This window comes from Cetorhinus maximus, chromosome 12, assembly GCF_964194155.1.
Source record: "Cetorhinus maximus chromosome 12, sCetMax3.hap1.1, whole genome shotgun sequence".
Classification (NCBI taxonomy): domain Eukaryota; kingdom Metazoa; phylum Chordata; class Chondrichthyes; order Lamniformes; family Cetorhinidae; genus Cetorhinus; species Cetorhinus maximus.
Window position 1 is genome coordinate 78,856,239 of NC_135890.1, and position 24,619 is coordinate 78,880,857.

At 41.5% G+C, this 24,619-nt stretch overlaps 1 protein-coding gene across 2 annotated transcripts; it reads right to left on the minus strand.

Annotated features, from left to right (window-relative positions):
* Positions 1-1,651: 1,651 nt before the first annotated feature.
* coq5 (coenzyme Q5, methyltransferase) lies at positions 1,652-24,081 on the minus strand. Of its 2 annotated transcripts, none has more exons than XM_078553967.1 (7): positions 23,874-24,081; positions 13,858-14,007; positions 9,933-10,160; positions 7,976-8,082; positions 7,558-7,646; positions 4,937-5,048; positions 1,652-2,829 (listed from the first exon to the last, which is right to left on the minus strand). In XM_078553967.1, the coding sequence occupies exons 1-7, from the start codon at positions 24,052-24,054 to the stop codon at positions 2,728-2,730; spliced, it is 969 nt and encodes a 322-aa protein (XP_078410093.1). In that variant the 5' UTR covers positions 24,055-24,081; the 3' UTR covers positions 1,652-2,727. The 2 variants fall into 2 exon arrangements, with proteins under 2 accessions (XP_078410093.1, XP_078410094.1); XM_078553968.1 differs by having other exon boundaries at positions 23,747-23,882.
* Between the last annotated feature and the right edge of the window lie 538 nt (positions 24,082-24,619).

Here is a 24,619-nt window from a genome sequence, read left to right on the forward strand (position 1 = left end):
TGCATTATTATGAAGGAAAATTGATGTCACTGTGAATCAACCTGATTCTACAGTGTCACCATCAACTTTATTGTTTTATTAAAAGTCAGATTCAAACATTTATGATAAGAAATAGTATTTGGAATAGGTCATGTGGCCCTTTGAGTCTGTCCCACCATTCAACAAGATCATGACTGATCTTCTACCTTGGCTCCACCCTTGCACTCTTTCAATTCCCTTCGTACCCAAAAATCTATTGACCTCTCTGTTTTGATAAGAACATAAGAAATAAATTTAAAGGGGAACCTAAGAACTTAGCTTCTAGATTGCTATTAAAACAGTAATTATTATAATGCTCATCAATACAAAATAATTTCACTTAGTTAATGGTGGTAGCATCCTGTAGCCATTTGCACATGAAACATAATTTGAGTGCCAGAGCCAAGAGTGAAACAGAAGTGGTAGTTTATGGCTTTCCATTCGTGCAGACCCACTGCTTGAAGAAAGTCCATTACCTTATTACAATGTGACGACTGCATCAGAATCCTGCATATCCACACTGACCAATTCTCCATTGAGGGACTCTCTGTTGTCCATAATACAATCCTGTAAAATCCACAGCTTTCAGAACGGAAACTGTATTTTGTTTATCCAGCTTTCTTCCTTTTATAAAGTTGCAGCCTCCAGCTGCTCTAAGGCTCCACAGGCACCAGTAGCCTCCTCATACCTTGGGCAAGTAGCCACTCTTAAAGCAGTTAACCATTGATCAATGAATTAAAATTGAATCCTCCCATAGACATTGTCCTCACTCCCTCCTCCAATGTCCAGCTCAGTGGAACTGCCCTTACTTAGTTACCTACCTGATCATAACCAGACCACCTTTAGTAATGGCTTCTCTTCCCACTCCACACTCTCTTCTCAGAAGGATCCATCATTGGCTCATTTAAATGCTCCCTCGGGGTAACACCATCTGCTGGCATGGGGTCAGCTTCCACATGTGCTGATGACATCCAGTTTTGCCTGTCTAACATTCCTCTCAATCCCTCCATTGAATCTATATATGAAATTGCTAGACTGGGCCTCCGTCAGGTGGAAAGGAAACCAAAATAGGAGAACAGGCTGCTTGACCTTGTCCTACCCAATCTACCCATCACAGACATGTCTGTCCATGATAGAATAGGTAGGATTGGCCACTGTATAGTCTGTGTGAAGGCCTTTCATCTTCACCGTGAGGACACCCTCCATCATAAATTGTGGAACTGCTCAGGACAGATCTCAGCCCAAAACAAAGCATCCATGAGATACCGAGGACCATCAACAGCATCCAGAATTGTAAACCACCACAATGCTGAACTACTGTTTGGTACTTTCCAGTATATGTTACCAAACTTATGCCTTAAGTTTTACTCTAGGGTTCATTTAAGTACCCACTCTTTGTCCAAGTCATATTGAAAGTTGTCACATTTGCTCAGAAGTTCAACCATTTCTACTTTTGTTACAGCTCCTGGTCTGTCTGTTTTGGAGATGCTTGGGACATTGCTCCCTCACTCAAACACAGGAGGATCAGAGCTCACTGAGGGGAGCAATAAGCTACTGATACAAAAACCACCTGTCACTGCAAGAACACCCCTAAATCAACTTTAAAAAAATAGATATACAAAAATCAAATTAGAAAAAATGCTTTATTTAACATTAGGACATTTGAATATTTATCAATCCTGCAATTTGTGTAAAGACGAATTCCTGCCACACACACACACACACAATAAAATTAACAAAAAGTCAGACAAAAGCTAAACTGCAGGACTACATGAAGTACACTCAGTCTTGACACCTGTGAAAACACCATAATATGACCTACTCACTGCATAGGAGTAGAGTACATCATTTTTTCGAGTCCTGAACTAACCTGCCATTGATGACTGTATGCATTCCCAGTGCCAAGTGGAGTCTCCTTTGAAGGCTACTGGAACTCATAGCCAGTCATCAACTTCCAGGACAATAACATCCGTCAAATTTTGTTGAAAAGAGGGAACCTGTGGTATATTTTTTCTGCTCATTTTGATTCTGTAATCTTTTTGGGTAGGACAAGTTTGCATCAAGCATCGTCTTACTCACAAAGCGATGGGAATGGCAATACTTGTCTATAAGAGATCCTGTAGGTTTTACTCTAAGGCTTTTAAGATGCAGTGTGTGCGAGAAATATATCTCTTTCTTGTCATCTGACCAACATCAAATTTTTTGTGCCGGAAGGTCAGACAAGACAAGAAGTGCAACAATTTCTATTCCAGTCTGTTTCACAGAAAATATGAAATGATCAAATACTTGATTCCTTAAAACATTAATAAATTTAGCAGGCTAGTTTAATAACTAGTCTGCTGCTGGCAAAGCTTGGATGTCAGTGGCAAATTTATTTATTTCCTTAATGTCTAAGGGCTTTATGCACTGATTATTTGAAGATACTACATCCTCACAGAGGAAAACCACACAGAACAGGAGCAGACGTGCACCTGCGCTTTTACACTTCTAAATGAGGATAATATAAACCAAATGACATTGCAGCACATTTCCCTCGGATCTCACTGATAATTGTGTGGCTGTTAAGTGACTGACTGACTCAGACATATCTGCCAGTATTACAGCAACTTGGCAGTGGCGTGTGATAACTCACATAGATTACGTATCTGAGTTAATGGAAGCCGGGCCTCGCAGCAGGCAGCTGTCGATTTCCTTTTGGCCACTTCAAATTTAGAGCTTAAATCCAGAGTGAACAGCCACAATCCCTGATGTTAAGTTGTTGTATTCCACCTTGTAAAACCCTGCATCCTCAACCATTCCTTTGAACTCCTCCTGGAAAGACACAAAGATATAAATTAAAGCAACTCCAGTGCTGGAATTCTCCAGGTATACATTACTTGTTCTGCATCAAAATGTGACAGCCTGGGAGCAGAGACTAGGCTCCTCTTCAAGAAAAGAAAATAATACACCTTACTACTCCTAGAGAGAGTACCTTTTGACAGTCTTGCACATCTCCCAGTTGGCAGTTATAAAACAATACTGCTAAAAGAAAGAGAAGTCTGCTGTGTCACGACTCACTGGGGATAGTGCGCTGTAATATCAAGCCCCACGATCCTCCAAACCACCAGATTGCCCCAATTTTACCTAACGGCTTAATTTAGGTTAACAGAATATGAGCACCAGGTTTGTAAACTTACTAAGTAAATAACTGTTTTTTGAACAAATTGTCTTTAACTAGTGGCAAAAGAGAGAAATATGAATTGCTAACTTCTAACAATATAACTTAAACTCTGTCCCCTTCTTAAATCCATATGCGCGCGCACACACACACACACAACATGGATTTTAAGGGTGGGATAAAACAGTTCAATAGCGCTAATCCAGAGTACAGGATTCAATGGGTTGATTTTGATCAATGTCTTCCAAATTCCTTTCAGTTCTTGTTGATGACACGAGGTGGTCTTCCAGCACTTTCAGTATTTAGTTCACTGGTTGAGAACTTGCTTTCCAATGTCTCCAACAGTGGTTTTCTCCTTTTCCTTTTAACAGGGGTTTCCTCAGAGACAGAGCAGGTTATAGAGATATGAGGAAAATAGGTTTTAGGTGTTTTCTCTTTGCAGACCAGGAGCTTTCTGCCCCACTGCTTTCACACAAAAACCTGGTCACCTGGTCAGGAGCCAATTAAAATACTGTGGTCAGGCAGGTCCCTTGGTCCAGGATCCCTTTCTAGCACCATCCTGTCTTTCATGGCACACTCTGTTCCAGGACTGCAACATTGTATATATCTCTCATCTTGTTCCAGTGGACATGTCTCTTAAACTGCAGCCATTGCAATCCCAACCCACAGTCCAACAGAAAATAAAAAGATATGTTCTTTACAACAGTCCAACAGAAATAAAAATATATGCTCCTTACAGCTGCGATTCAGTGGCAGCACTCTCACCTCGGAGTCAGAAGGTTGTGGTGTCAAATCCCATTCCAGGAACTCAAGCACAAATTCCAGGCTGACACGACAAGTACAGTACTGAGGGAGTGCTGCACTGTCAGAGGTTTCAGATGTCAGGATCTGAGGAACAGGAGGTCATTTAACCTCTAAAAACTCTATATACCCACCTTTACCACAGATCTCTTAATACTTTTGGTTAAAAAATCAGATTTAAAATTAACAACTGAGCTAGCATTACAAACTGCTGTGCGTAGAAAAGAGTTTTAAATTCCTATGTGTGTGTATATAGAGGTGCCTCCTAACTTCACTCCTGAAAGGTCCGACTCCTAACTTATAGGCTTTGTCCCCTTGTCCTCGACACCCCAACCAACAATAGTTCTTCTCTATTGACCCTATCCGTTCCCATTAATGTATTGACAACTTGGATCAAATCATCTCTTAACCTTCTAAATTCCAGGTAATACACCATTAGCGTGTAGTACTAGCTCGTGTAGTTTCCTGCATTACAACAGAGACTACATTTAAAAAGTACTTCAATGGCTGTAAAATGCCTTGGGGTTCTGAGGTTGTGAAATGTGGTATATAATGTCTTTCTTATTGATGCAGCTCCTAAGTTCAAGCAACAGTTATGTGGCACAGGAAACCTAGGACAAAATAAGTAACAATGTCTCTATTACTAGAACAGTCTGCCCCATTCTTCAAGTATAGTTTGTCCTCCATCTTAAGAAAGGGGAAGGAAAAAAAATTAAGACTACAACCTTTGGAGCTTTAAACAATTTGAAGTCAAGTAATAATTCCTCAAGCCCATCCTGTGCAATCACATTTGCAATCCATCCTTGATTCAAATATAAGCCAACTACAATAAAGGTAACTTGCAGTGTGAAACAAAAAACAGCCTGATAAACAACAGTGTAGTGTGCAAGTATATCAAAGCATAATGGTGAGTGCTTGAACATGAACATTTAAAAAATATCTAAATGACAGTAGTATTACCTGATCAGGAAAACGTCGGATACTTTCTACAAGGTACTGGTAGGATTTCCAATCAGCAGCGATGACTTCACCCAGCACAGGTATCACTTGAAAACTGTACAAATCGTACAGCCTGGGCAAAAGAGAACAGGTATTCAGTACGATTACAATAAATACAAAACAGTCCAGAAGAAAAAAGTGAGGGGTAAGGAAAATCCTTTATGATGAGAGAAAAAAGAGGTCCAATGAGTGTCTGAAACTATGAACCAGGCGGATTGCAGATTTGATCCAAGCCGAGTCAACTCAGCTTAAAGTCTGGGATGTGACAGGAAAAATTGTCAGAGTTCTCGGGTACAAATATCAGGTGAGAGCAGAATTGGCCTCAAATGTGGCTGAACCATCAAATTCAGAGATGAAGAATGGCAAACTGATCAAAATATTTGAGGGTGAATGTTGCCTATTGAACCACATCCCAACAGGAAGCCAGACAATGTCTTCAGAGGAGGAAAGGCTGAAGAAATATTAGTGGGGAAAATAGGCAAAAATAAAAAGTTGGAACAGGGAGGCACAGTTCATTGGTATACGAACATACTGTACTAGGGAACATATCTGTAGAATGATAGGGTGTGGCTTTGCATCCACTATTTCGCATTCATTTTGATGACTTATGGGCATAATAAATTTGTAACAATGGAAAAAGAGATAGAGATTTATGATATTAGATTTCCACCAACTTGCTGCATCAAACAGAAAATGCTGGAAAAGCTCAGCAGATCTGGTAGCATCTGTGGAGAGTGAAACAGAATTAATGTTTTGAATCCATATGACTCTTGAGAGCTCTGAAGACTCATATGGACTCGGAACATTAACTCTCTTTCTCTCTTCACAAATATTGCTAGATCTGCTGAGTTTTTCCAGCATTTTCTGTTTTTATTTAGATTTCAAGCATCTGCAGTATTTCGCTTTTATTTTGTTAACTTACTGCATCACGTAGTGTTAAATTTGATGGGTCCAGGAGGCGCTCAGCTGAAACAGGCTGGGGTTGAATTTTAATATGTTGAAGTCATCATAACAACCAAGTAGTCCAGGCATTTCTCTAGTTGTCCCATCTAAAAAATGCTGATTCATGCTTTGATCAGTTTAAAATAGGCATCTTGGTTTGCAAGCATACAGTTGTGTGTGGAAATGGATTGACAAGAGACCCACCCGAAAGTTATTGCTTAGTAGTATTTCTGAACATTTTGCTTGTTTTTTTTGCTGTTACTTTGTTGGTCAGGGGCCTTTGAGCAATTGTTCTTACAGAACAGTAATACAAATGGCGCAATGAGTTTCCCCATTGAATTCTCCTATACTTGTACTGTTTGGAGGAAATCATCTTAATTATCTGCAATTTGTTCACTTCAACTCTGGCCAAATTGCACTCCATCCTGGTTGTTCTGGACTGAGATTCACAGGGGCCAGAAAATCTAACCTATTGAGTTCCCACAGCAGCTACTTCATCGAAATCAAAAATAAACAGGGGTAAACCTCATCAGCTCCCAGCAGAGAGAAACTCTGGTCATTGTCTAGTGCTCTCTAAGCAGCTGGTCCATGAGCAGCACTAGCTCATGCAGGATACTGCAGAAGCTATTTACCAACAATATATTGACAAAGGTCCAATAAGACACGACTTAAACCGTCTGTTGACGTGAATGCAGGCAGGTTACCAGTGTAAGAAATCTACAAATAAATTACATTTCAGGAGAAAAAAAAATGCGCCAGCTTCCCCCTCAGTAATACTAAATGACTGCAGCCAGCTTCCCCCTCAGTAATACTAACTAAATGACTGCAGCCAGCTTTCCCCTCAGTAATACTAAATGACTGCAGCCAGCTTCCCCCTAAGTAATACTAACTGAATGACTGCAGCTAGCTTCCCCCTCAGTAATACTAACTAAATGACTGCAGCCAGCTTCTCCCTCAGTGATACTAACTAAATGACTGCAGCCAGCTTCCCCCTCAGTAATACTAACTAAATGACTGCAGCCAGCTTTCCCCTCAGTAATACTAACTAAATGACTGCAGCCAGCTTCCCCCTCAGTAATACTAACTAAATGACTGCAGCCAGCTTCTCCCTCAGTAATACTAACTAAATGACTGCAGCCAGCTTCCTCCTCAGTAATACTAACTAAATGACTGCAGCCAGCTTCCTCCTCAGTAATACTAACTAAATGACTGCAGCCAGCTTCCTCCTCAGAAATACTAACTAAATGACTGCCCCCAGCTTCCCCCTCAGTAATACTAAATGACTGCCGCCAGCTCCCCCCTCAGTAATACTAAATGACTGCCGCCAGCTTCCTCCTCAGTAATACTAAATGACTGCCACCAGCTTCCCCCTCAGTAATACTAAATGACTGCCGCCAGCTTCCCCCTCAGTAATACTAAATGACTGCCGCCAGCTTCCCCCTCAGTAATATGTCTTTACTGCAGCCAGCTTACCCCCCCCAGTAATTTACTGCAGCCAATTTCCCCTTCAATAATACAAAATTACTGCAGCCAGCTTCCCTCTCAGTAATACTAAATTACTGTAGCTAACTTCCTCCTCAGTAATACTAAATTACTGCAGCCAGCTTCCTTTTTTAATAATCCCAATTTACTACAGCCACCTGGAAATGATTGGATTCTGTACTTTGCTGAATTCCAGACATAGGAACCTTCCACCTGGCTTCAAAACTCGATAGGCCTCTTGCAATACCTGGTGAAGGGAAAACAGGTAGTCAGTCAGCATCACAGTTTCCCACATGGATACTTTCTTGCATTATCAAGAGTTGAACAAAGGAATTTTTATAAGAAATTCATCACAACAGACAAGTTGTAGTAAAACTTATATTTTTAATTAAATGAATATTCAAAAGATGGAAACTTATTGGCTGCCTTTAAATATACACTTTCATCCTTTCAACCTCAAAATACACGCATCACTTTTGTTGGAGGGAGGGAGAAGAGAAGAAAAATGGCAGGCAGCAGGTTCTCTATTGGAACTGATCAGAAGTTAGTTACAGATGATGCACTGCATCTACTCACATGATCAATATGAGTAACATTTCTAATTCCAAAGGCAACTGTATAAACATCAAACTTGTCATCGTCAAATGGCAGCTCTTCTGCATTTCCCACCACCCAGGACAGGCCTAGAGGGAACAACCAACCAGAGAACAAATGTGAGCACACAGACAGTAACCTTAGAAACTTCTTATAGTCAGAACATATTCCTTTGGACTAAGCACCCCACAGTCAATTCTAAGCAGAAAGGAGAAATAAACCATAGTTTACATTCTGACTGTTAGTTGGTGGTAGAGAGTGCACCTGTGGGTATTAAGTGAGAGCAGCACTAAGTTAGTGGCACTCAATCTAGGCTCACGTGAAGAAAATCACTTTAGCAGAGAGTGTGAAGAACAGTTACAAATCCAGCATGAATTAGCACCTTCAGGAACAAGTGGAGAGCAGAATCTTTGGCAGCATTGAGAAAGTGAAGATTAAATATTTAAATGAAAGCATGCAGCTTATTACTAATCACATTGTATCAGTTGATTTTCTCTTTTCATTACAAACCTGCAAAAAGGAGTTTGCACAAGGAAATGTGCATTCAATCCAACATAAACTGTGATCCAGGCTCCTTCAGCCATTACAACTTGCATTTATATGACACCTTTAATGGAGAAAATTATCCAAATATACCTCACACTTACATAATCAGAAATAGACAGATGCTAAGCAAAGGGTAATATTAGGAGGGGGTGATCAAAAGCTTGGTCCAAGAGGAAGATCTGGAAAGAAAAGTCAAAAGGTAGAGAGTGGCTTAAACAGGGAATTTCAGAGTCAGGGCATAGCTAAAGAGGTACAGCCACCATTGAAGAGATAAAGGGTGGGAGGATGCACACAAGCCAGAATTGGAGCAATGGAGCAAATGGTTGGAGACAGTATAGAGATAGGGAGTGGTGAGGCCATCGAGGCATTTAAGCAAAGAATATGAACATTAATTTGGAGGCACTGGTGGATGGCACCCAATGTAGGTCAGCAAGTGGTTCCTTGTGACGTGAAAATTGGTTGTTGTATTTCCTTTAGTTGCAAGAGCAGCTTTTAGATTATGCTCAATAAAGGCAAATTTGCGGGCTATGGGCAAAGAGCAGGGGAGAAGGACCAATTAGGCAAGCTGGCACAGACATGATGGGCCAAGTGGCCACCTCCTGTGCTGTTTGGCCTACTCCTGCACTGTATGATTTTAAGAACTATCTATGAGAGGAGTGATAGTTGAGCAGACTTCACCTGTATATTTTGGCACAGAAACAAAAACGCAACCTGAAATGCAGCATAAGTGCATTCGTCACTCAGATAAAATGGGCTGTGGACAAACTGAGATCAATTTTTTTTTATTAGAGATTGACTCAGCAGCAATTTTACTGCCTTTATTTAGACAAATAACTGTATGACTAGTTATTTTAGATGTTACTTTAATGTCAAACATTTCATTTTCCATCAAAATGTGACAAAACCCTGCTAAATTTGTCAAATCTCTGTATATTGCTGCTTATTGGAAAGGTCAATCTTGAAGCTATCTTGTGCTCCAGGGTAGAATACAAAAAAAATTTCAATCTCCTACTTTAACTCACTCATTCCCAGGATTTCAATTGTAGAATTTCTTACTTCACTCAGTAGCCTTTTATTCCCGTTATAACCACGCTTAACATCCCCTAATCATTAGTTCCAGATTTATCTCTTCAGTTTTATTCCTTCAGCCTTGTCCTGCACTACCACTTCAGCCTCTGATTCCAGATTTAATAAGAAACATCTTACTGAAGCACGGAGGAGTCAAAAGAACTGTCACTAGCTGAACAGACTGAAAAAGCAAATTCCTTCAATACAATCATTAGTTGACTCTCAAACTTTCAATCTCTTTTCAAGCAGGACTGTTTATGGAGGTCCCCATTCGCTTTTCACATCACATCCAGCACTGAGGAAAATTTCATAAAGTACCACCTACCTTCAGTATAGTTCAATTGTTCTGCCTTTCGCTTTCCAACTTTTAACATTTCCTTATTGATGTCACAGATGACTGCCTTTGATCCCAAATCAGAATCGGATTTATTCTGCTGTTCATAGAAGTCACTGATTTGTTGCCACGATGGGCTCTGGTTAGATTTCACTGCTCGTCGACTCTGTCTTTCATGTTGCAATCTCAAGTAATCCATAAATCTGAAGGCTATATCCCCTGCAGAAATACAGAGCAATTTTACTTCTTTCACATTATTTTAGCTGTAAAGAACACTCCCAATCATGGAACAGAACTACACAGACCAAGAAAGTACCAGTTTCAATCACCAGCTTGTGCAAATGGTGATAAGGGTATGACAACTGGTCCTGTTATCCCTTTACTGGGACAATATGGTGGAAAAAAACCAACCAGTCCTAATAAGATTTCCTGCTAAGTGAATGTGTTGTCAGCAGGGAGGATTGGCTTGGGCTTGGCTATCATGTTCCCTTGGGCGATTTGCTTCCTGACACACAACAGGCTCACATATGAAAGGTAGAGAGATAGCAGGAAGTAGCAGATCCCCAAGGGTCTGCACTCTAGCAAGAATATCATTCAATATAGTTTTTAAATGCACATATTTTACTCAGGCCAGTGATGAGTCATTCTCACACTGGAGGATATAATGCCAGTGTGACATTGGCGATACCAGAATGTCACTTTTGTATAATGTCCAGAATATACAAGGATAAAAAAAATCTGACAGCTTCATCATACAGCTTCATGGCTGACTATAAATCACAGGAGTGAAACTGGTCTTAGTTTTTTTTTTAAAATCACTGCTAAACTCAGTCAATTTACCAATGAAAACTTAATATAAAACAAGTTTTGGAAAGTTGCCTTGATGTTACAGTCGCAATCTCATTCCACAGCATGAAAATAAATTATATGGAGCAGAAACGTTTGAATCCCCTCCCCAAGCCTGTGCCGCTCAAAACTTGAGTAGTAATTGCCCTCAGTTGACATTGCAGTATCCATGGGCTGGGGAGGGAAACATTCAGTCAATCCTCTTACTCTTGATCAGTGTCCTTTCTGGAAGGTATAATGGAGAGGCTTCTATGCTTCTGAGATCATCAGAAGAGAAAGGGGGAAGTTGAGGGAGGGGTAGAAGATAAAGAACCTGGGAAAATGCATGTTTTCTAGCATTCTTATGATTAAATAACAGACATGTCAACTGGAACCACACAATAGAAGGTTTCATAACTTGGGTGAAAGTAAAAAGCTGATAACAGTACAACACCTATGGGTACACTACATTAGACAACATAATGCAATTCCTAAACAGATTATCTATTAATAAACTGTGACTCACTTCCACATTGCACTTGACAGATAATTGCCAAGAATAATTCCTCTATCAGTTTGCCAAACAAATGGGGAAATGTTCAAGATAGTTCCAATAGCCATCAATAAAACAAAGACTTTGAGCACTAGGTGATGTGGTATAGCTTTGGTACATTTAGTGCAGGGTACTGCAACTATAATGATTGCTGCTTAATTTAAATATCAGAGGAATAAAAGATTCAAATTGTACAAAATATCTATCACATTGCACCAGAAACACTGTAATCAAATTAAGTGCCAACTTAATAAAAATTAAAAGGAATAATTCTTTGTCAAGCTGACACAATCCAAATTTTTATTTCATTTTATTTACAAACATTTGTCAATATAATGGTTTTGGGGAAGGGGAAAGGACACAATAATGGATGTGAAAGGTCATTTGACTCATCTTGATTATCCATCAAAACGATCCTAATGCCACTCCAACAACCACATACCTGCATTTATATAGCATCTTTAACATAGTAAAATGTCCCAAGATGCTTCACAGGAGAGTTGTCAAACAAAATTTGACATTTAGGCACAGAAGGAGTTTTTAGGAGATACGATCAAAAGCTTGTTCAAAGAAATAGGTTTTAAGGAGCACCTAAAAGGAGGAAAGAGCGGCAGAGAGGTTTAGAGAGGGAACCGCAGAGCTTAGGGCCTAGGCAGCTAAAGATACAGCTGCTAATGGTGGAACAATTAAAATTGGGGATGCGCAAGAGTTCAGAATTGGAGGAGCACAGATATCTGAGGGTTGTGGGGTTGGAAGAGATTACAGAGATAAGGAGGGGCAGGGCAATGGAGGGATTTGAAAACAAAGGCCAGAATGTTAAAGGCAATGCTCAACCAGGACCATTGTAAGTCAGCAAACACAGGGGTGATGGGTGAGTGGATTTGGTATAAGGACATGAGCAGCAGAGTTTTGGATGAGCTTGGGTTTGTGGATGGCGGGAGGCTGTCCAGCAGTGCATTGGAATAGCCAAGTATGGAGGTAACAAAGGCATGGATGAAGGTTTCAGCAGCAGATGAAGGCAGGGATAGAAAGGGGTGACATTACGGAGGTGGAAGAACCAGTATTAGTGATAGCATGACCATGTGATCAAAGGCTCATCTCAGGGTCAAATACAACAAGGTTGTGAACTGTTCAGTTCAGCCTCAGATTATTGCCAGGGAAATAGATGGAGTTAGTGACTAGGAAACAGTTTGTGGCAGGAAGACTGAAGCCAATGGCTTTGGCCTTCCCAATATTTAGTTGGAGGAAATATTTGCTCCATCAAGGTTGGATTTCAGACGATCAGTCTGACAATTTCGGGGCAGCGGCAGTGCCAAGAGAAGTAGTAGCGAGGTAGAACTGAGTGTTGTCAATACTGGTGAGGAACCTGACCTTGTATTTTCAGCTGATGTCACTGAGGGGCAGCATGTAAATGAGCAATAGAGGTTAAGGATAGATCCTTGGGGGAATCTCCCACAGTAACAGCATCCTATCGTTTCTTAATAATTCCAGGGTTTTTGCCTCCACTGTGCCTGGAAATTTATTCCACATTTTGATTGCTCAATACTTTCTTGACATGTTTCCTAACAGCATCATTCTACTCCCACATTTAATTTGAAGTAATCTTCTGGGTTTATCTGTAACCTAACGTACCTCTATAAAGATCATTTCTCAGTTGAAGAGTCCAAGTTTCTCCACTCTTTCTACATAATTCAGACCCTGATACTGTGAATCAGCTCTAATAATTTCTCTGCACTGCCTCTAGTGCTTGAATATCTTGTTCCTCAAAGGCCGTTTATATAAATTAGAAATAACAGTGGTCCCAGCACAAGTCCTGAGGCTTCCCACTCTCAACATTCCCATATAATAATTGAAATAGGTGGGAAAAGAATATATTAAAAAATATAATAATTATTAGAAAAAAGGGGACCGGAAAGGTCTATCCCCACCCCCTTTCCGATTCTTTTTTCTAAATATATTTTTTAAAATATATTTTCTTTTCCCACCTATTTCTATTATTATTTTAAAATTTATTTCCATCCATTGTTTTATCTCCACCTTTTAGCCTATTTCGATCCCTTCCCCCCACCCACCCCCACTAGAGCCATCTGTCACTTGCTCATCCTGCTTTCTACCCTTAATGTTACCATTAGCACATCCTTTAGCTAATATCAGCACCGTCAACACCCCTTTGACCTTTTGCCTATGACATCTTTGGCAATCTCTCCTTTGCCTCCACCTATCACTGGCCCTCCATCCAGCTCCACCTGTCCCACCCCCCCTTAAACAGCTTATATTTCACATCATTTCTATTTCTCTTTAGTTCTGATGAAGAGTCATACGGACTTGAAACGATAACTCTGTCTTCCTCTCCACAGATGCTGTCAGGCCTGCTGAGTTTTTCCAACTATTTTTGTTTTTGTTTCAGATTTCCAGCATCTGCAGTATTTTGCTTTTATCTTAAGGGGAAAGACTGATCAGGAACACAAATTTCACAAAATTTTCTCAAACCCCTGGCAGTCTGTAGAGCATAGGAGTAGATCTGAGCAATTATTGTACCTGTCCCTCCAGCCACATCAAGCAGTTTTGTTCCTGGCAGTGGGTTCATCATACGAATAAGCGCATCTTTCCATAATCTGTGAATGCCAAGGCTCATAGCGTCGTTCATTACATCATAGTTTTTGGCAACATTTTTAAATACTCTGTAAACTATAATAAGAAAACATTATAAATTATTCTACAATAAACGTCAAATGCATAAATTCAACTAAGTTGTCTTTGAGTCCCTATAAGGACTGAAAGGAAAACCTACATTCATATCAGGGAAGTGTTACAAACTGAAGTGCAAAGGTAATTGTATGCTAGTATACTGTTTTCTGTCCTGTAGCCAATTTTGCATCCTCATGGCCTTTAATCCCATGGGTTTTAATTTTGCCAATAAGTTTATGTGGTACTGTGTCAAACTCCTTTTCAAAGTCTACATTCACATTCAACTGTGCTACCGTCACCAACCTTCTCTGTTATTTCAGCAAAGAACCCAAGCAAGTTAGTCAGATATGATTTGCCTTTAACCACACCCATGTTGGCTGTTGTTTATTAACCTATGTTTGCTCAAGTTACAATTATGTCTCGCATTATCGTCTCTGGAAGTTTCCCTGCCATCAATGTTAGGCTAACTGACCTTTCGTTATCTGGTTTAATTATCTGCCTTTTTTTGAACAGGAGTGTACCATTGGCAAACCTCCAGTCCTCTGGCACCATTCCAAAGAGAATTGAAAGATTGTGGACAGAACCTCCACTATTCCCACCCTCAGCAAACAAGGATGCCTTCCATCCAGAGTGGTGATTTTTCTACTTTGAACACTGTCAACCATTTTGTACCTGACCTTTATCTATTTTAAAATTTTTTTTATCCAATTCCCCTGACACCACCACCTTTACTGTAACAGTGGCAGCATCCTCTTTAGTGAAGACAGATGCAGAGTACTCATATAGTATGTGAGCCATACGTTCTGGCTCCACAAGATTTCCTTTATGGTCCATAATCTGTCCTGCCTTTCTTTTGACTATCCTTTTACTCATGTTTATTAAACAATGTAATGTTCCCAAAATCTTTTCTCATACATCTGCTTTGTCATTAATTCCTTTTAAGTTTTCCCCTGCTTTCAGCTCTACTATCAATAGTAAAAGGGTAGTGAAAGGAGGTATTAGAAAGGCTGACTGTATTTGTTAAGTCACCAAGGCTGGATCAGGTGCTCCTGAGGATATGGAGAAAAGGAAAGCTGGAAGTTGTGGAGACAGTGGCCATAATCTTCTAATCCGCCTTAGATACAGGGGTGGTGCCAGAGGACAGGAGAATCACAAATATTATTCCCCTGTTCAAAAAGGGTTGTAAAAATTAGCCCAGCAACTAACTATAAACCAGTCAGGTTAACCTCAGTGGTGAGGAAGCTTTTAGAAATGATAATCTGAGACAAAACTATAAGTCGTTTTGGCAAATGTAAATTAAATATGGAAAGCCAGCATGAATTTGAGAAAGGCAAATTATGTTTAACTGACTTGATTTGAGTTTTTTGATGAGATAACAGACAAGGTTGATAATAGTATTGCAGTTATGTGGTGGATATGGACTTCCAAAAAGGCATTTGATAAAGTGCCACGTAACAGGCTTGTCAGCAAAGTTAAAGCTCATGGAACAAAAATGGGACAGTGGCAGTATGGTTGAGTGACAAGAAACAGAGTAATGGTGAATGGGTGTTTTTCAGACTGGAGGAAGGTATATAGTGGTCAGTGCTTGGACCACTGCTTCTCTTAATCTATAAAATCTATATTACACTTGGGCGTACAGGGTACAATTTCAAAATTTTCAGCCAACTGAAAACTTACTAGTATCATGAATTGTGAGGGTAGTGAAAGACTTTAGGAGGACACAGGCAGGCTGGTGGAACGGGCAGAGGCACGGCAGATGAAATTTAATGCAGAGAATTATGAAGTGATACATTGTGGTAGAAAGAAAAAGGAAAGACAATAAAATTGTACTCTATTTTGTAAAGAGGATACAGGAATTGAGGGACTATGGAGTATATGTGCACAAATTGTTGAAGATGGCAGAGCTAGTTGAGAAAGGAAATTAGCAATGTACACAGGATCCTGGGCTTTATAAATAAGGGCATAAAGTACGAAAGCAAGGAAGTCATGGTGAATCTTTATAAAACACTGGTTTGGCCTCAACAGCAGTATTGTGCCTCCTTCTGGGCACCGCACTTTCAGAAGTATGTGAAGGCATTAGAGAGGACACAGAACAAGAACGGTTCCAGGAATGAGAGCCTTACTTTACATGGATACATTAGAGGGGCTGGGACTGTCCTCCTTACCGAAAAGGTGATAAAGGTTTTAAAAATTACGAGGGTTCCAGACAGAGTAGGTAGGGAGAAACTGCTCCTATTGGCAGATGGGTCAAGAACCAGAGGACACTGATTAAGGATATTGGCAAAAAATCCAAAGACGACATGAGGAAAAACTTCTTTCTTCTCCCTCCCTCCACCACAGTGAGTGGTTAGGATCTTGAATGCACTGCCTGACAGGGTGGTGGAAATGATTCAATCATGGTTTTCAAAAAAATGGTTGGTTAATTATCTGAATAGAAAAACATTGAAAGGCCACATGGAAAAGGTGGGGGAGTTGGCCTAGCTGAGTTGCTCTTCCAGACAGATGACACATAATGGGCTGAATGGCCTCCTTCTGTGCTATAATCATTCTATGATTTTATGATTCTACTCTCCATTGCTTTGATCTGAAATTCATGATAAGTCTTGTTTTGCTGTTTCATTTTAATATCTATATTTTTAGTCATTTAGTTTAGCTCTTCCCATCCCCCTCATAGGAATATGCCTTGTTTGTGCTGAACTTTCTCCTCTTTGAAGGGCTCCCATTGCTCATTTACTGTTTAACCATCCAATCTTTGTTTCCAATTCACCTGGTCCTACCAACTCACTGAAGTTAGCTTTCTTCCAGTTCATTGCTCCTTTCCATAACTACTCTAAACCTTTTGATATCTTCATACTCTTCCCTTTGAGGACTGTAAAGTGGCTGAAGGATCCACAGGCTGATTAACTGAGAGTCTGCAGCTCCTCTAATGGCAATTATGTTCATACCAGCCAATAGGATGGTTAGTCCTATACAGCGGCTGGGATTTTATAAGCTTTCGTAACCCTTTGTCGGGAAAGGAGGTCTGGGTGGCAACTGGTGAGTTGAAATGTGCCTTCCAGTCTTGTGATGTGGCCAGGTGTCAGTATTTGACAGGTCTAGTGACATTGACTAGCTAAACCATACAAATTGAGAAGGTCTCAAGTACCAGCTGATATGTGGTGAGCTTGCTGATCCAAACAGTGACAACAACCATATTTGAATATCATTCTAGAGTGACCTGTTTCAGGAGACAGTCACACCCCTTAGATTAATTACATCATATGTGGACCATTATCAGGGACAGGAGGGTGTGACTGTGAGTGAGGCAGGTATGGGGATCCAAAATTTAGCTTTGGGAGGGGCCTCAGTCAGTGCCCTTGTCCAATAGGTACAAGGTTCTTGTTCCCGGTGTGGACAAGGGGAAAGACTACAGGAAGGATGAGCAAATTGACCACAGCACTGTGGTACAGGGTACCATTTAAGTGGGGGGAGAAAAATGTAGTAGTAATAGGATAGCATAATTAGGGGAATAGATACTGTTCTCTGCAACAAAGGCAGAGAGTCCCGAAGGCTGTGTTGCCTACCTGGTGCCAAGGTTAAGGACATCGCTTCTGAGCTGGAGAGGAACTTAAGAGTGGGAGGGGAAGGATCCAGTTATCGTGGTCCACGGAGGTACCAACGACATAGGTAGGACTAGGAAGTAGGTTCTGCTAAGGGACTACGAGCAGCTCGGGGTTAAATTAAAAAGCAGAACCACAAAGGTAATAATCTCTGGATTACTACCTGAGCCATGTGCAAATTGGCGTAGGGTAAATAAGATTAGTGAGGTAAATGAGTGGCTCAACGATTGGTGTGGGAGAAATGGGTTCCGATTCATGGGGCATTGGCACCAGTATTGGGGAAGGAGAGCACTATTCCTTTCGGACGGGCTTCATCTGAAACATGCTGGGACCAAGTGTCCTGGCGAATCGTAGAACTAGGGTTGTAGATAGGACTTTAAATTAATTAGTCAGGGGGAGGGTTCATTGAAAGGAAGTTTAAAAAATCAAAAAGAAACAAGAGAGCACAGGTGCAGGGTAGTGAAGAGGTGAACAATAATCAAAGCGTGACAGGAAGGGGCAGAAAATATAAGCTGAAGTGCGCAGCTGAAATCAAAACCAGAATGAGCAATAATGGTAAAAAGTCAAAGCTTAAGACTTTTTATCTGAATGCACGCAGAATTTGTAACAAGATAGATGAGTAGATGGCACAAATAGAAATAAATGAATGTGACTTGATAGCTATTACAGAGACGTGGCTGCAAGGTGACCAAGACTGGGAACTCAATATTCAAGGGTATTCGACATTCCGGAAAAATAGGCAAATAGGAAAAGGAGGTGGGATAGCTTTCTTTATAAACGAAGGTATCAATGCGGCTTTATAAACGAAGGTATCAATGCGGTGGTGAGTAATGATATAGGTGCAATAGGTTGTGATGTGGAACCAATTTGGGTGGAAATAAGGAACAGCAAGGGGAAGAAGTCACGGTGGGAGTTGTCCATAGGCCCCCGAAGAGTTGCCTCACTGTCTGATAAAGTATAAATCGGGAAATAATGGAGGTGTGTAAGGAGGGTGCTACAATTGTCATGGGTGATTCTAATCTGCATATTGACTGGACAAATCAGATTGGCAGAGGTAACATGGAAGACAAATTTGTAGAGTGCATCAGGGACTGTTTCTTAGAGCAATACATTGCAGAACTTACCCGGGAACAGGCTATTTTAGATCGAGTAATGTGTAATCAAGTGGGATTAATAAGAGATATCATAGTTAAGGATCCTCTAGGGGGTAGCGATCACAACATGGTGGAATTTCAAATTCAGTTTCAGGGTGAGTAACTTGGGTCTCAAACCAGTGTCTGCAACTTAAATAAGGGAAATTACAGAGATTTGAAGAAAGAGTTGTCTAAAGCAGGCTGGGAAAATAGACTAAGGGGAAGGTCAGTGGATGAGCAGAGGCAGACATTTAAGCAGATATTTCATAATGCTCAGCAAAAGTTTATCCTGGTCAAAAAGAAGGACTCGGTGAGAAGGATGAACCACCCATGGTTAACAAAGTTGGTCAAGGAGAGTACCCAATCAAAAACAAAGGCATACAAAGCGGCGAAAACTAGTGTAGGCCAGAGGATCGGGGATTTTTTTTACGAACCAGCAGTGGATGACTAAAAAGCTAATAAAGAGGGAGAAAATTGATTATGAAAGTAAATTGGCAAGAAATATAAAAACAAACAGCAAGAGCTTCTACGGGTATATAAAAAGAGTGTAGCTAAAGTGAGCATGGGACCCTTGGAGGATGCGACTGGAGAAATGATAACAGGGAACAAGGAAATGGCAGATAATTTAAAGCAATATTTTCTATCGGCCTTCACAGTGGAGGAAACTATAAACATCCCAAAGATATCAGATAAGCAAGGAGCTAATGGGAGGAAAGGTCTTATAACAATCTCTATCATGAGGGGCAAAGTATTTGACAAACTAATGGGACTAAAGGCAGACATGTCACCAGAATCTGATGGCCTGCATCCAAGGGTTTTAAAGGAACTGGCTGCAGAAATAGTGGAGGCATTGGTCGAAATATTCCAGTACTCTGGATTCCGGAAGGGTCCCAGCGGATTGGAAAACCGCTATATGTGATGCCCCTATTCAAGAAGAAGGGGAAACAAAAAGCAGGAAACTATAGGCCAGTCAGCCTAATGTCTGTCATTGGGAAAATGCTAGAGTCCAATATTAAGGAAGAAATAGCAGGCCATTTAGAAAACCTTAACGCAATCAAACAGAGTCAACATGGTTTTGTGAAAGGGAAATCATGTTTAACAAATTTGCTAGAGTTCTTTGAGAATATAACAAGCAGGATTGAAATAGGGGAACTGGTAGATGTAGTGTATTTGGATTTCCAGAAGGCATTTGATAAGGTGCCACATAAAAAGTTATTGCACAAGACAGGAGCTCACGATATTGGGGATAATGTATTAGCATGGATTGAAGATTAGTTAACACACAGAAGACAGAGTGTCGGGATTAATAGGTCTTTTTCAGGTTGCAAAGATGTAACTAGTTGAATGCCACAAGGATCAGTCCCAGGGCCTCAATTATAACTATATTAATGACTTGAAGGAGGGGGCAGAGTGTAATGTATCCAAATTTCCTGATGATACAAAAATAGGTTGGAGGGCATGTTGTGATGAGGACATAAGGACTCTGCAAGGGGATATAGATAGGTTGAGTGAGTGGGCAAAAACTTGGCAGATGGAGTTTAATGTAGGAAAGTGAGAGGTCATGCACTTTGGTAGGAAGAATCAAATGACAGACTATTATTTAAATGAAAAGAGACTCCAAAGAAATGCAGCACAGAGGGATCTGGGTGTTCCTGTGCATGAAACACAAAAAGTTAGTATGCAGGTGCAGCAAGTAATTAAGGCGGTAAATGGAATTTTAGCCCGTATTGCTCAGGGGGTTGGAGTTTAAAAATAGGGAAGTCTCGTTACAACTGTACAGGGTGTTGGTGAAGCCGCACCTGGAGTATGTCTACAGTTTGGTCCCTGTATTTAAAAGAGAATATACTGGCATTGGAGGCAGTTCAAAAGAGATTCACTAGGCTGATTCCTGGGATGATGGGGTTGACTTATCAAGAGCTGCTAAACAGGTTCATAGAGAGAGAGGAGGTACTAGCAGGTTTAGCGGCCTTAAAAGTGGATAAATCCGCAGGCCCGGATGAGATGCATCCCAGGCTGTTGAGGGGGGCAAGGGAAGAGATATCAGGGGTCCTGGTAGTAATTTTCAACTCCTCTCTGGCCACAGGTGAGATGCCAAAGGACTGCTAACATTGTCCCATTATTAAAAAAGAGAGGAAGGAATAGACCAAGAAATTACAGGCCAGTCAGTCTAACCTCGGTGGTGGGGAAGTTATTAGAAAGAATTCTGAGGGACAGAGCATATCTGCACTTGGTGAGACACGGATTAATCAGGAATAGTCAGCATGGATTTGTTAAGAGAAGGTCGTGTTTGACAAATTTGATTGAATTTTTTGGGAGGAACCAGGAGTGTTGATGGGGGTAATGCATTTGAAGTGGTCTACATGAACTTTAGCAAGGCTTTTGATAAGGTCCCTCATGGAAGACTGGTCAAGAAAGTAAGAGCCCATGGGCTCCACGGTAATGTGGCACATTGGATACAAAACTGGCTGAGGGGCAGGAAGCAGAGGGTAATGGTAGAGGGATGTTTGTGTGACTGGAAGTCTGTTTCCAGTGGGGTTCCGCAGGGCTCGGTGCTGGGGCCCTTGCTGTTTGAGGTGTACATAAATGATTTGGACTTAAATGTAGGGGGTTTGATCAAGGAGTTCGCGGATGACACGAAAATTGGTAGGGTGGTAAATAGTGAGGAGGATAACCGTAAACTGCAGGAGGATATCAATGGACTGGTCAGGTGGGCAGAGCAGTGGCAAATGGCATTCAACTCGGAAAAGTGTGAGGTCTTGCACTTGGGTTGGGTGGGGGGGGGGGGGGGGAGAGCGGGCTAACAAGGCAAGGGATTACACTATGAATGGTAGGACCATGGAAAGCACTGAAGATCAGAGGGACATTGGTGTGCATATCCATAGATCCCTGAAGGTAGCAGGGCAGGTATATAAGATGGTTAAAGTGGCATATAGGATACTTGTCCTTATTAGCCAAGGGATAGAATACAAGAGCAGGGAGGTTATGCTGGAACTGTAAAAAGTGCTGGTTAGGCTACAACTGGAGTACTGCGTGCAGTTCTGGTCACCACATTATAGGAATGATTTGATTGCACTGAATAGGGTGCAGAGGAGATTTACCAGAATGCTGCTGGAGGGTCTAAGCTATGAGGAAAGATTGGATAGACTGGGGTTGTTTTCCTCATAACAATGAAGTTTGAGAGGGGACCTGATAGAGGTGTATAAGATTATGATAGGCACAGATAGGGTAGATAGGAAGGCACTTTTCCCCATTAGTAGAGAGGTCAATAACCAAGGGTCATAGATTTAAGGTAAGATGTAGAAGGCCAAGAGGGGAGTTGAGGAGAAACTTTTTCACCCAGAGGATGGTGGGAGTTTGGAACTCTACCTGAAAAAATGGTTGAGTCAGAAACTCTCGTAACTCTGAAGTATTTAGATATTCATTTGTGTTGCCATAGCCTCCAGGGTTATGGGCCAAGCACTGGAAAGTGGGATTAGTGTAGTCAGATCTTTGTTGGCTGGTGTGGACACGATGGGCAGAATGGCCTCCTTCTGTGCTGTAGACATCTATGAGGTTAGGCCTTTATTCATAAGAGTTTAGAAGAATGAGGGGTGATCTTATTGACACGTACAAGATTCTGAGGGGGCTTGACAGGATAGATGTTGAGATGTTGTTCCATTAGTGGGGGAATCTTGAACTAGGGGACATAGTTACAGAATAAGGGCACACTCATTTAAAACTGAGATGCGAAAGAATTTCTTCTCTCAGAGGGTAGTGAATGTCTGGAATTCTCTACCCCAGAGAGTTGTGGAGGGTGGATCACTGAAAGCATTTAAAGAGGAGGTAGATAGATTTTTGAAATATTGGGGAGTTGAGGGCTATGAGGAGCTGGCACGAAAGAGGAGTTGAGGCCTGGGGCCGATCAGCCATGATCTTATTGAATGGCAGGGAAGGCTTGAGGGGCTGAATGGTCTACTCCTGCTCCTATTTCTTATGTTCTATTGAACAATATAGGGGTGCACAGTGTGACAGGGGAGAATCCACACCAATAGGACATGAGCATTGTGGGAGCACTTTCTTGCATCAAACAGACTGCAGTTCAAAAAAGCAGCCTACCACCACCTTCTCAAAAGGTAATTACAAATGGTCAGTTAATAAAGGGAACAGCAGGAAAAGCTATGTCAAGGGGAGGGAAGAAGTCAGTAGCTAGGGATAGGAATTTGGAGCAGGCAATGGCTTCAATATTCCCAGTTAGAGGAGATAGTGGCATAGTAGTATTGTCTCTGGACTAGTAATCCAGGGTCCCAGGGTATTGCTCTGGGGACCAGGGTTCGAATCCCACCACAGCAGACTTTGAAATTTGAATCTAATAAAAATCTGGAATTAAAAAAGTCAAATGATGACCATGAAACCATTGTTGATTGATGTAAAAATTCATCTGGTTCACTAATGTCCTTTAGGGAAGGAAATCTGCTGCGGTTACCCGGTCTGGCCTACATGTGACTCCAGACCCATAGTAATGTGGTTGACCCTTAAAATGACCTCCAAAATGGCCTTGCAAGCCACTTAGTTGTATCAAACTGCTACAAAGCCTCAAAGGAATGAAAGCGAACAGACCACCTGGCATTGACCTGGGCTTATACAGCACCTTGCGAACCCATGACCACTACCATCTAGAAGGGGAGCAGATACATGGGAATGCCATGACCTGGAAGTGCCCCTACAAGTCACCCACCATCTTAACTTTGAACGATATCGCCATTCCTTCATTGTCACTGGGTCAAGATCCTGTAACTCCCTCCCTAACGGCACTGTGGGTGTACCTAGACCACAGGGACTGCAGTGGTTCAAGAAGGCAGCTCACCACCACCTTCTCAAGGGCAGTCAGAGATAGGCAATAAATGATGGCCTAGCCAGCGAAGCCCATATCCACCAACCTAAGGCGCTAAGGTCAATTGACTGTCACCAGCAGATCCTCACCACATATCAGCTCGCTGGAGCTTGGGACTCTCCTACTCAGCTACTCACAGTTATTAAACCAGTCAGGTACTGACATCGGGTAACACCAGGAGGCTGGAAGACACATCACAGGCTCACCAAGCTGCCACCCAAACCTCCCAGGTCTCAGCGCCTCCTCAGCCCATCACACTCGCACCTTTCTCTGTCTTTTCCGACTCGGACACATTCTCGAAGCCGAAATGAGTTTGCTTTTCCTCGGCCCTGCCGGAATGAACTCTAACAGAAATGCAGGCCGCAAGATTCCGCCTGCAAACGAAGAGCCCGCTCCCAACCCAGGAGCCAGCTCCAAATAACCCCAGCAACCGACAGGCGGCCATCTTTCTATTGACACGACAACCTCCGGGCTTCCGCTTCCGGGCGACCAGGCAGGAAACCTGGGTCACGTGAGATAACTGGGGAATTGATCCCAATTATTCTAACCTAGATTTGCTCTGACATACCTATAGCTTTAATATTCCAACAGGCCTCAATATCAAGTAAATGTTCGGATTGAGACCTTAAAGCACAGGTCAGATTACAAACCCATTTACACATTTGGACTTGTGTTTATTTTTTTATTAGTGAGTGAAATACAGCAAATTGTATAAACCGAAGCGACTATGAGTGAACTCAATAAATCCCTTAATTTCCATTAGTCTGATGTTTCATTTTTTTTTGTTAGTTTTAAAAGCATTACCTGATAGCATCTGCTGTATTTTTCTCCTGGCCCTTGGATTACTATGGCCTGGGAGAGTCAGATTCCAATATGTGTTGTCCTGGGTAAGGGGCTACATACACCGTATGGTGCAGACTCATGGGTCTGCTTTTGGTGCCACATCAAAGCTCTGGAATACTTCCACCAAAGGCATCTGAGGTCTATCACAAGAATTTGATGGCAGGACA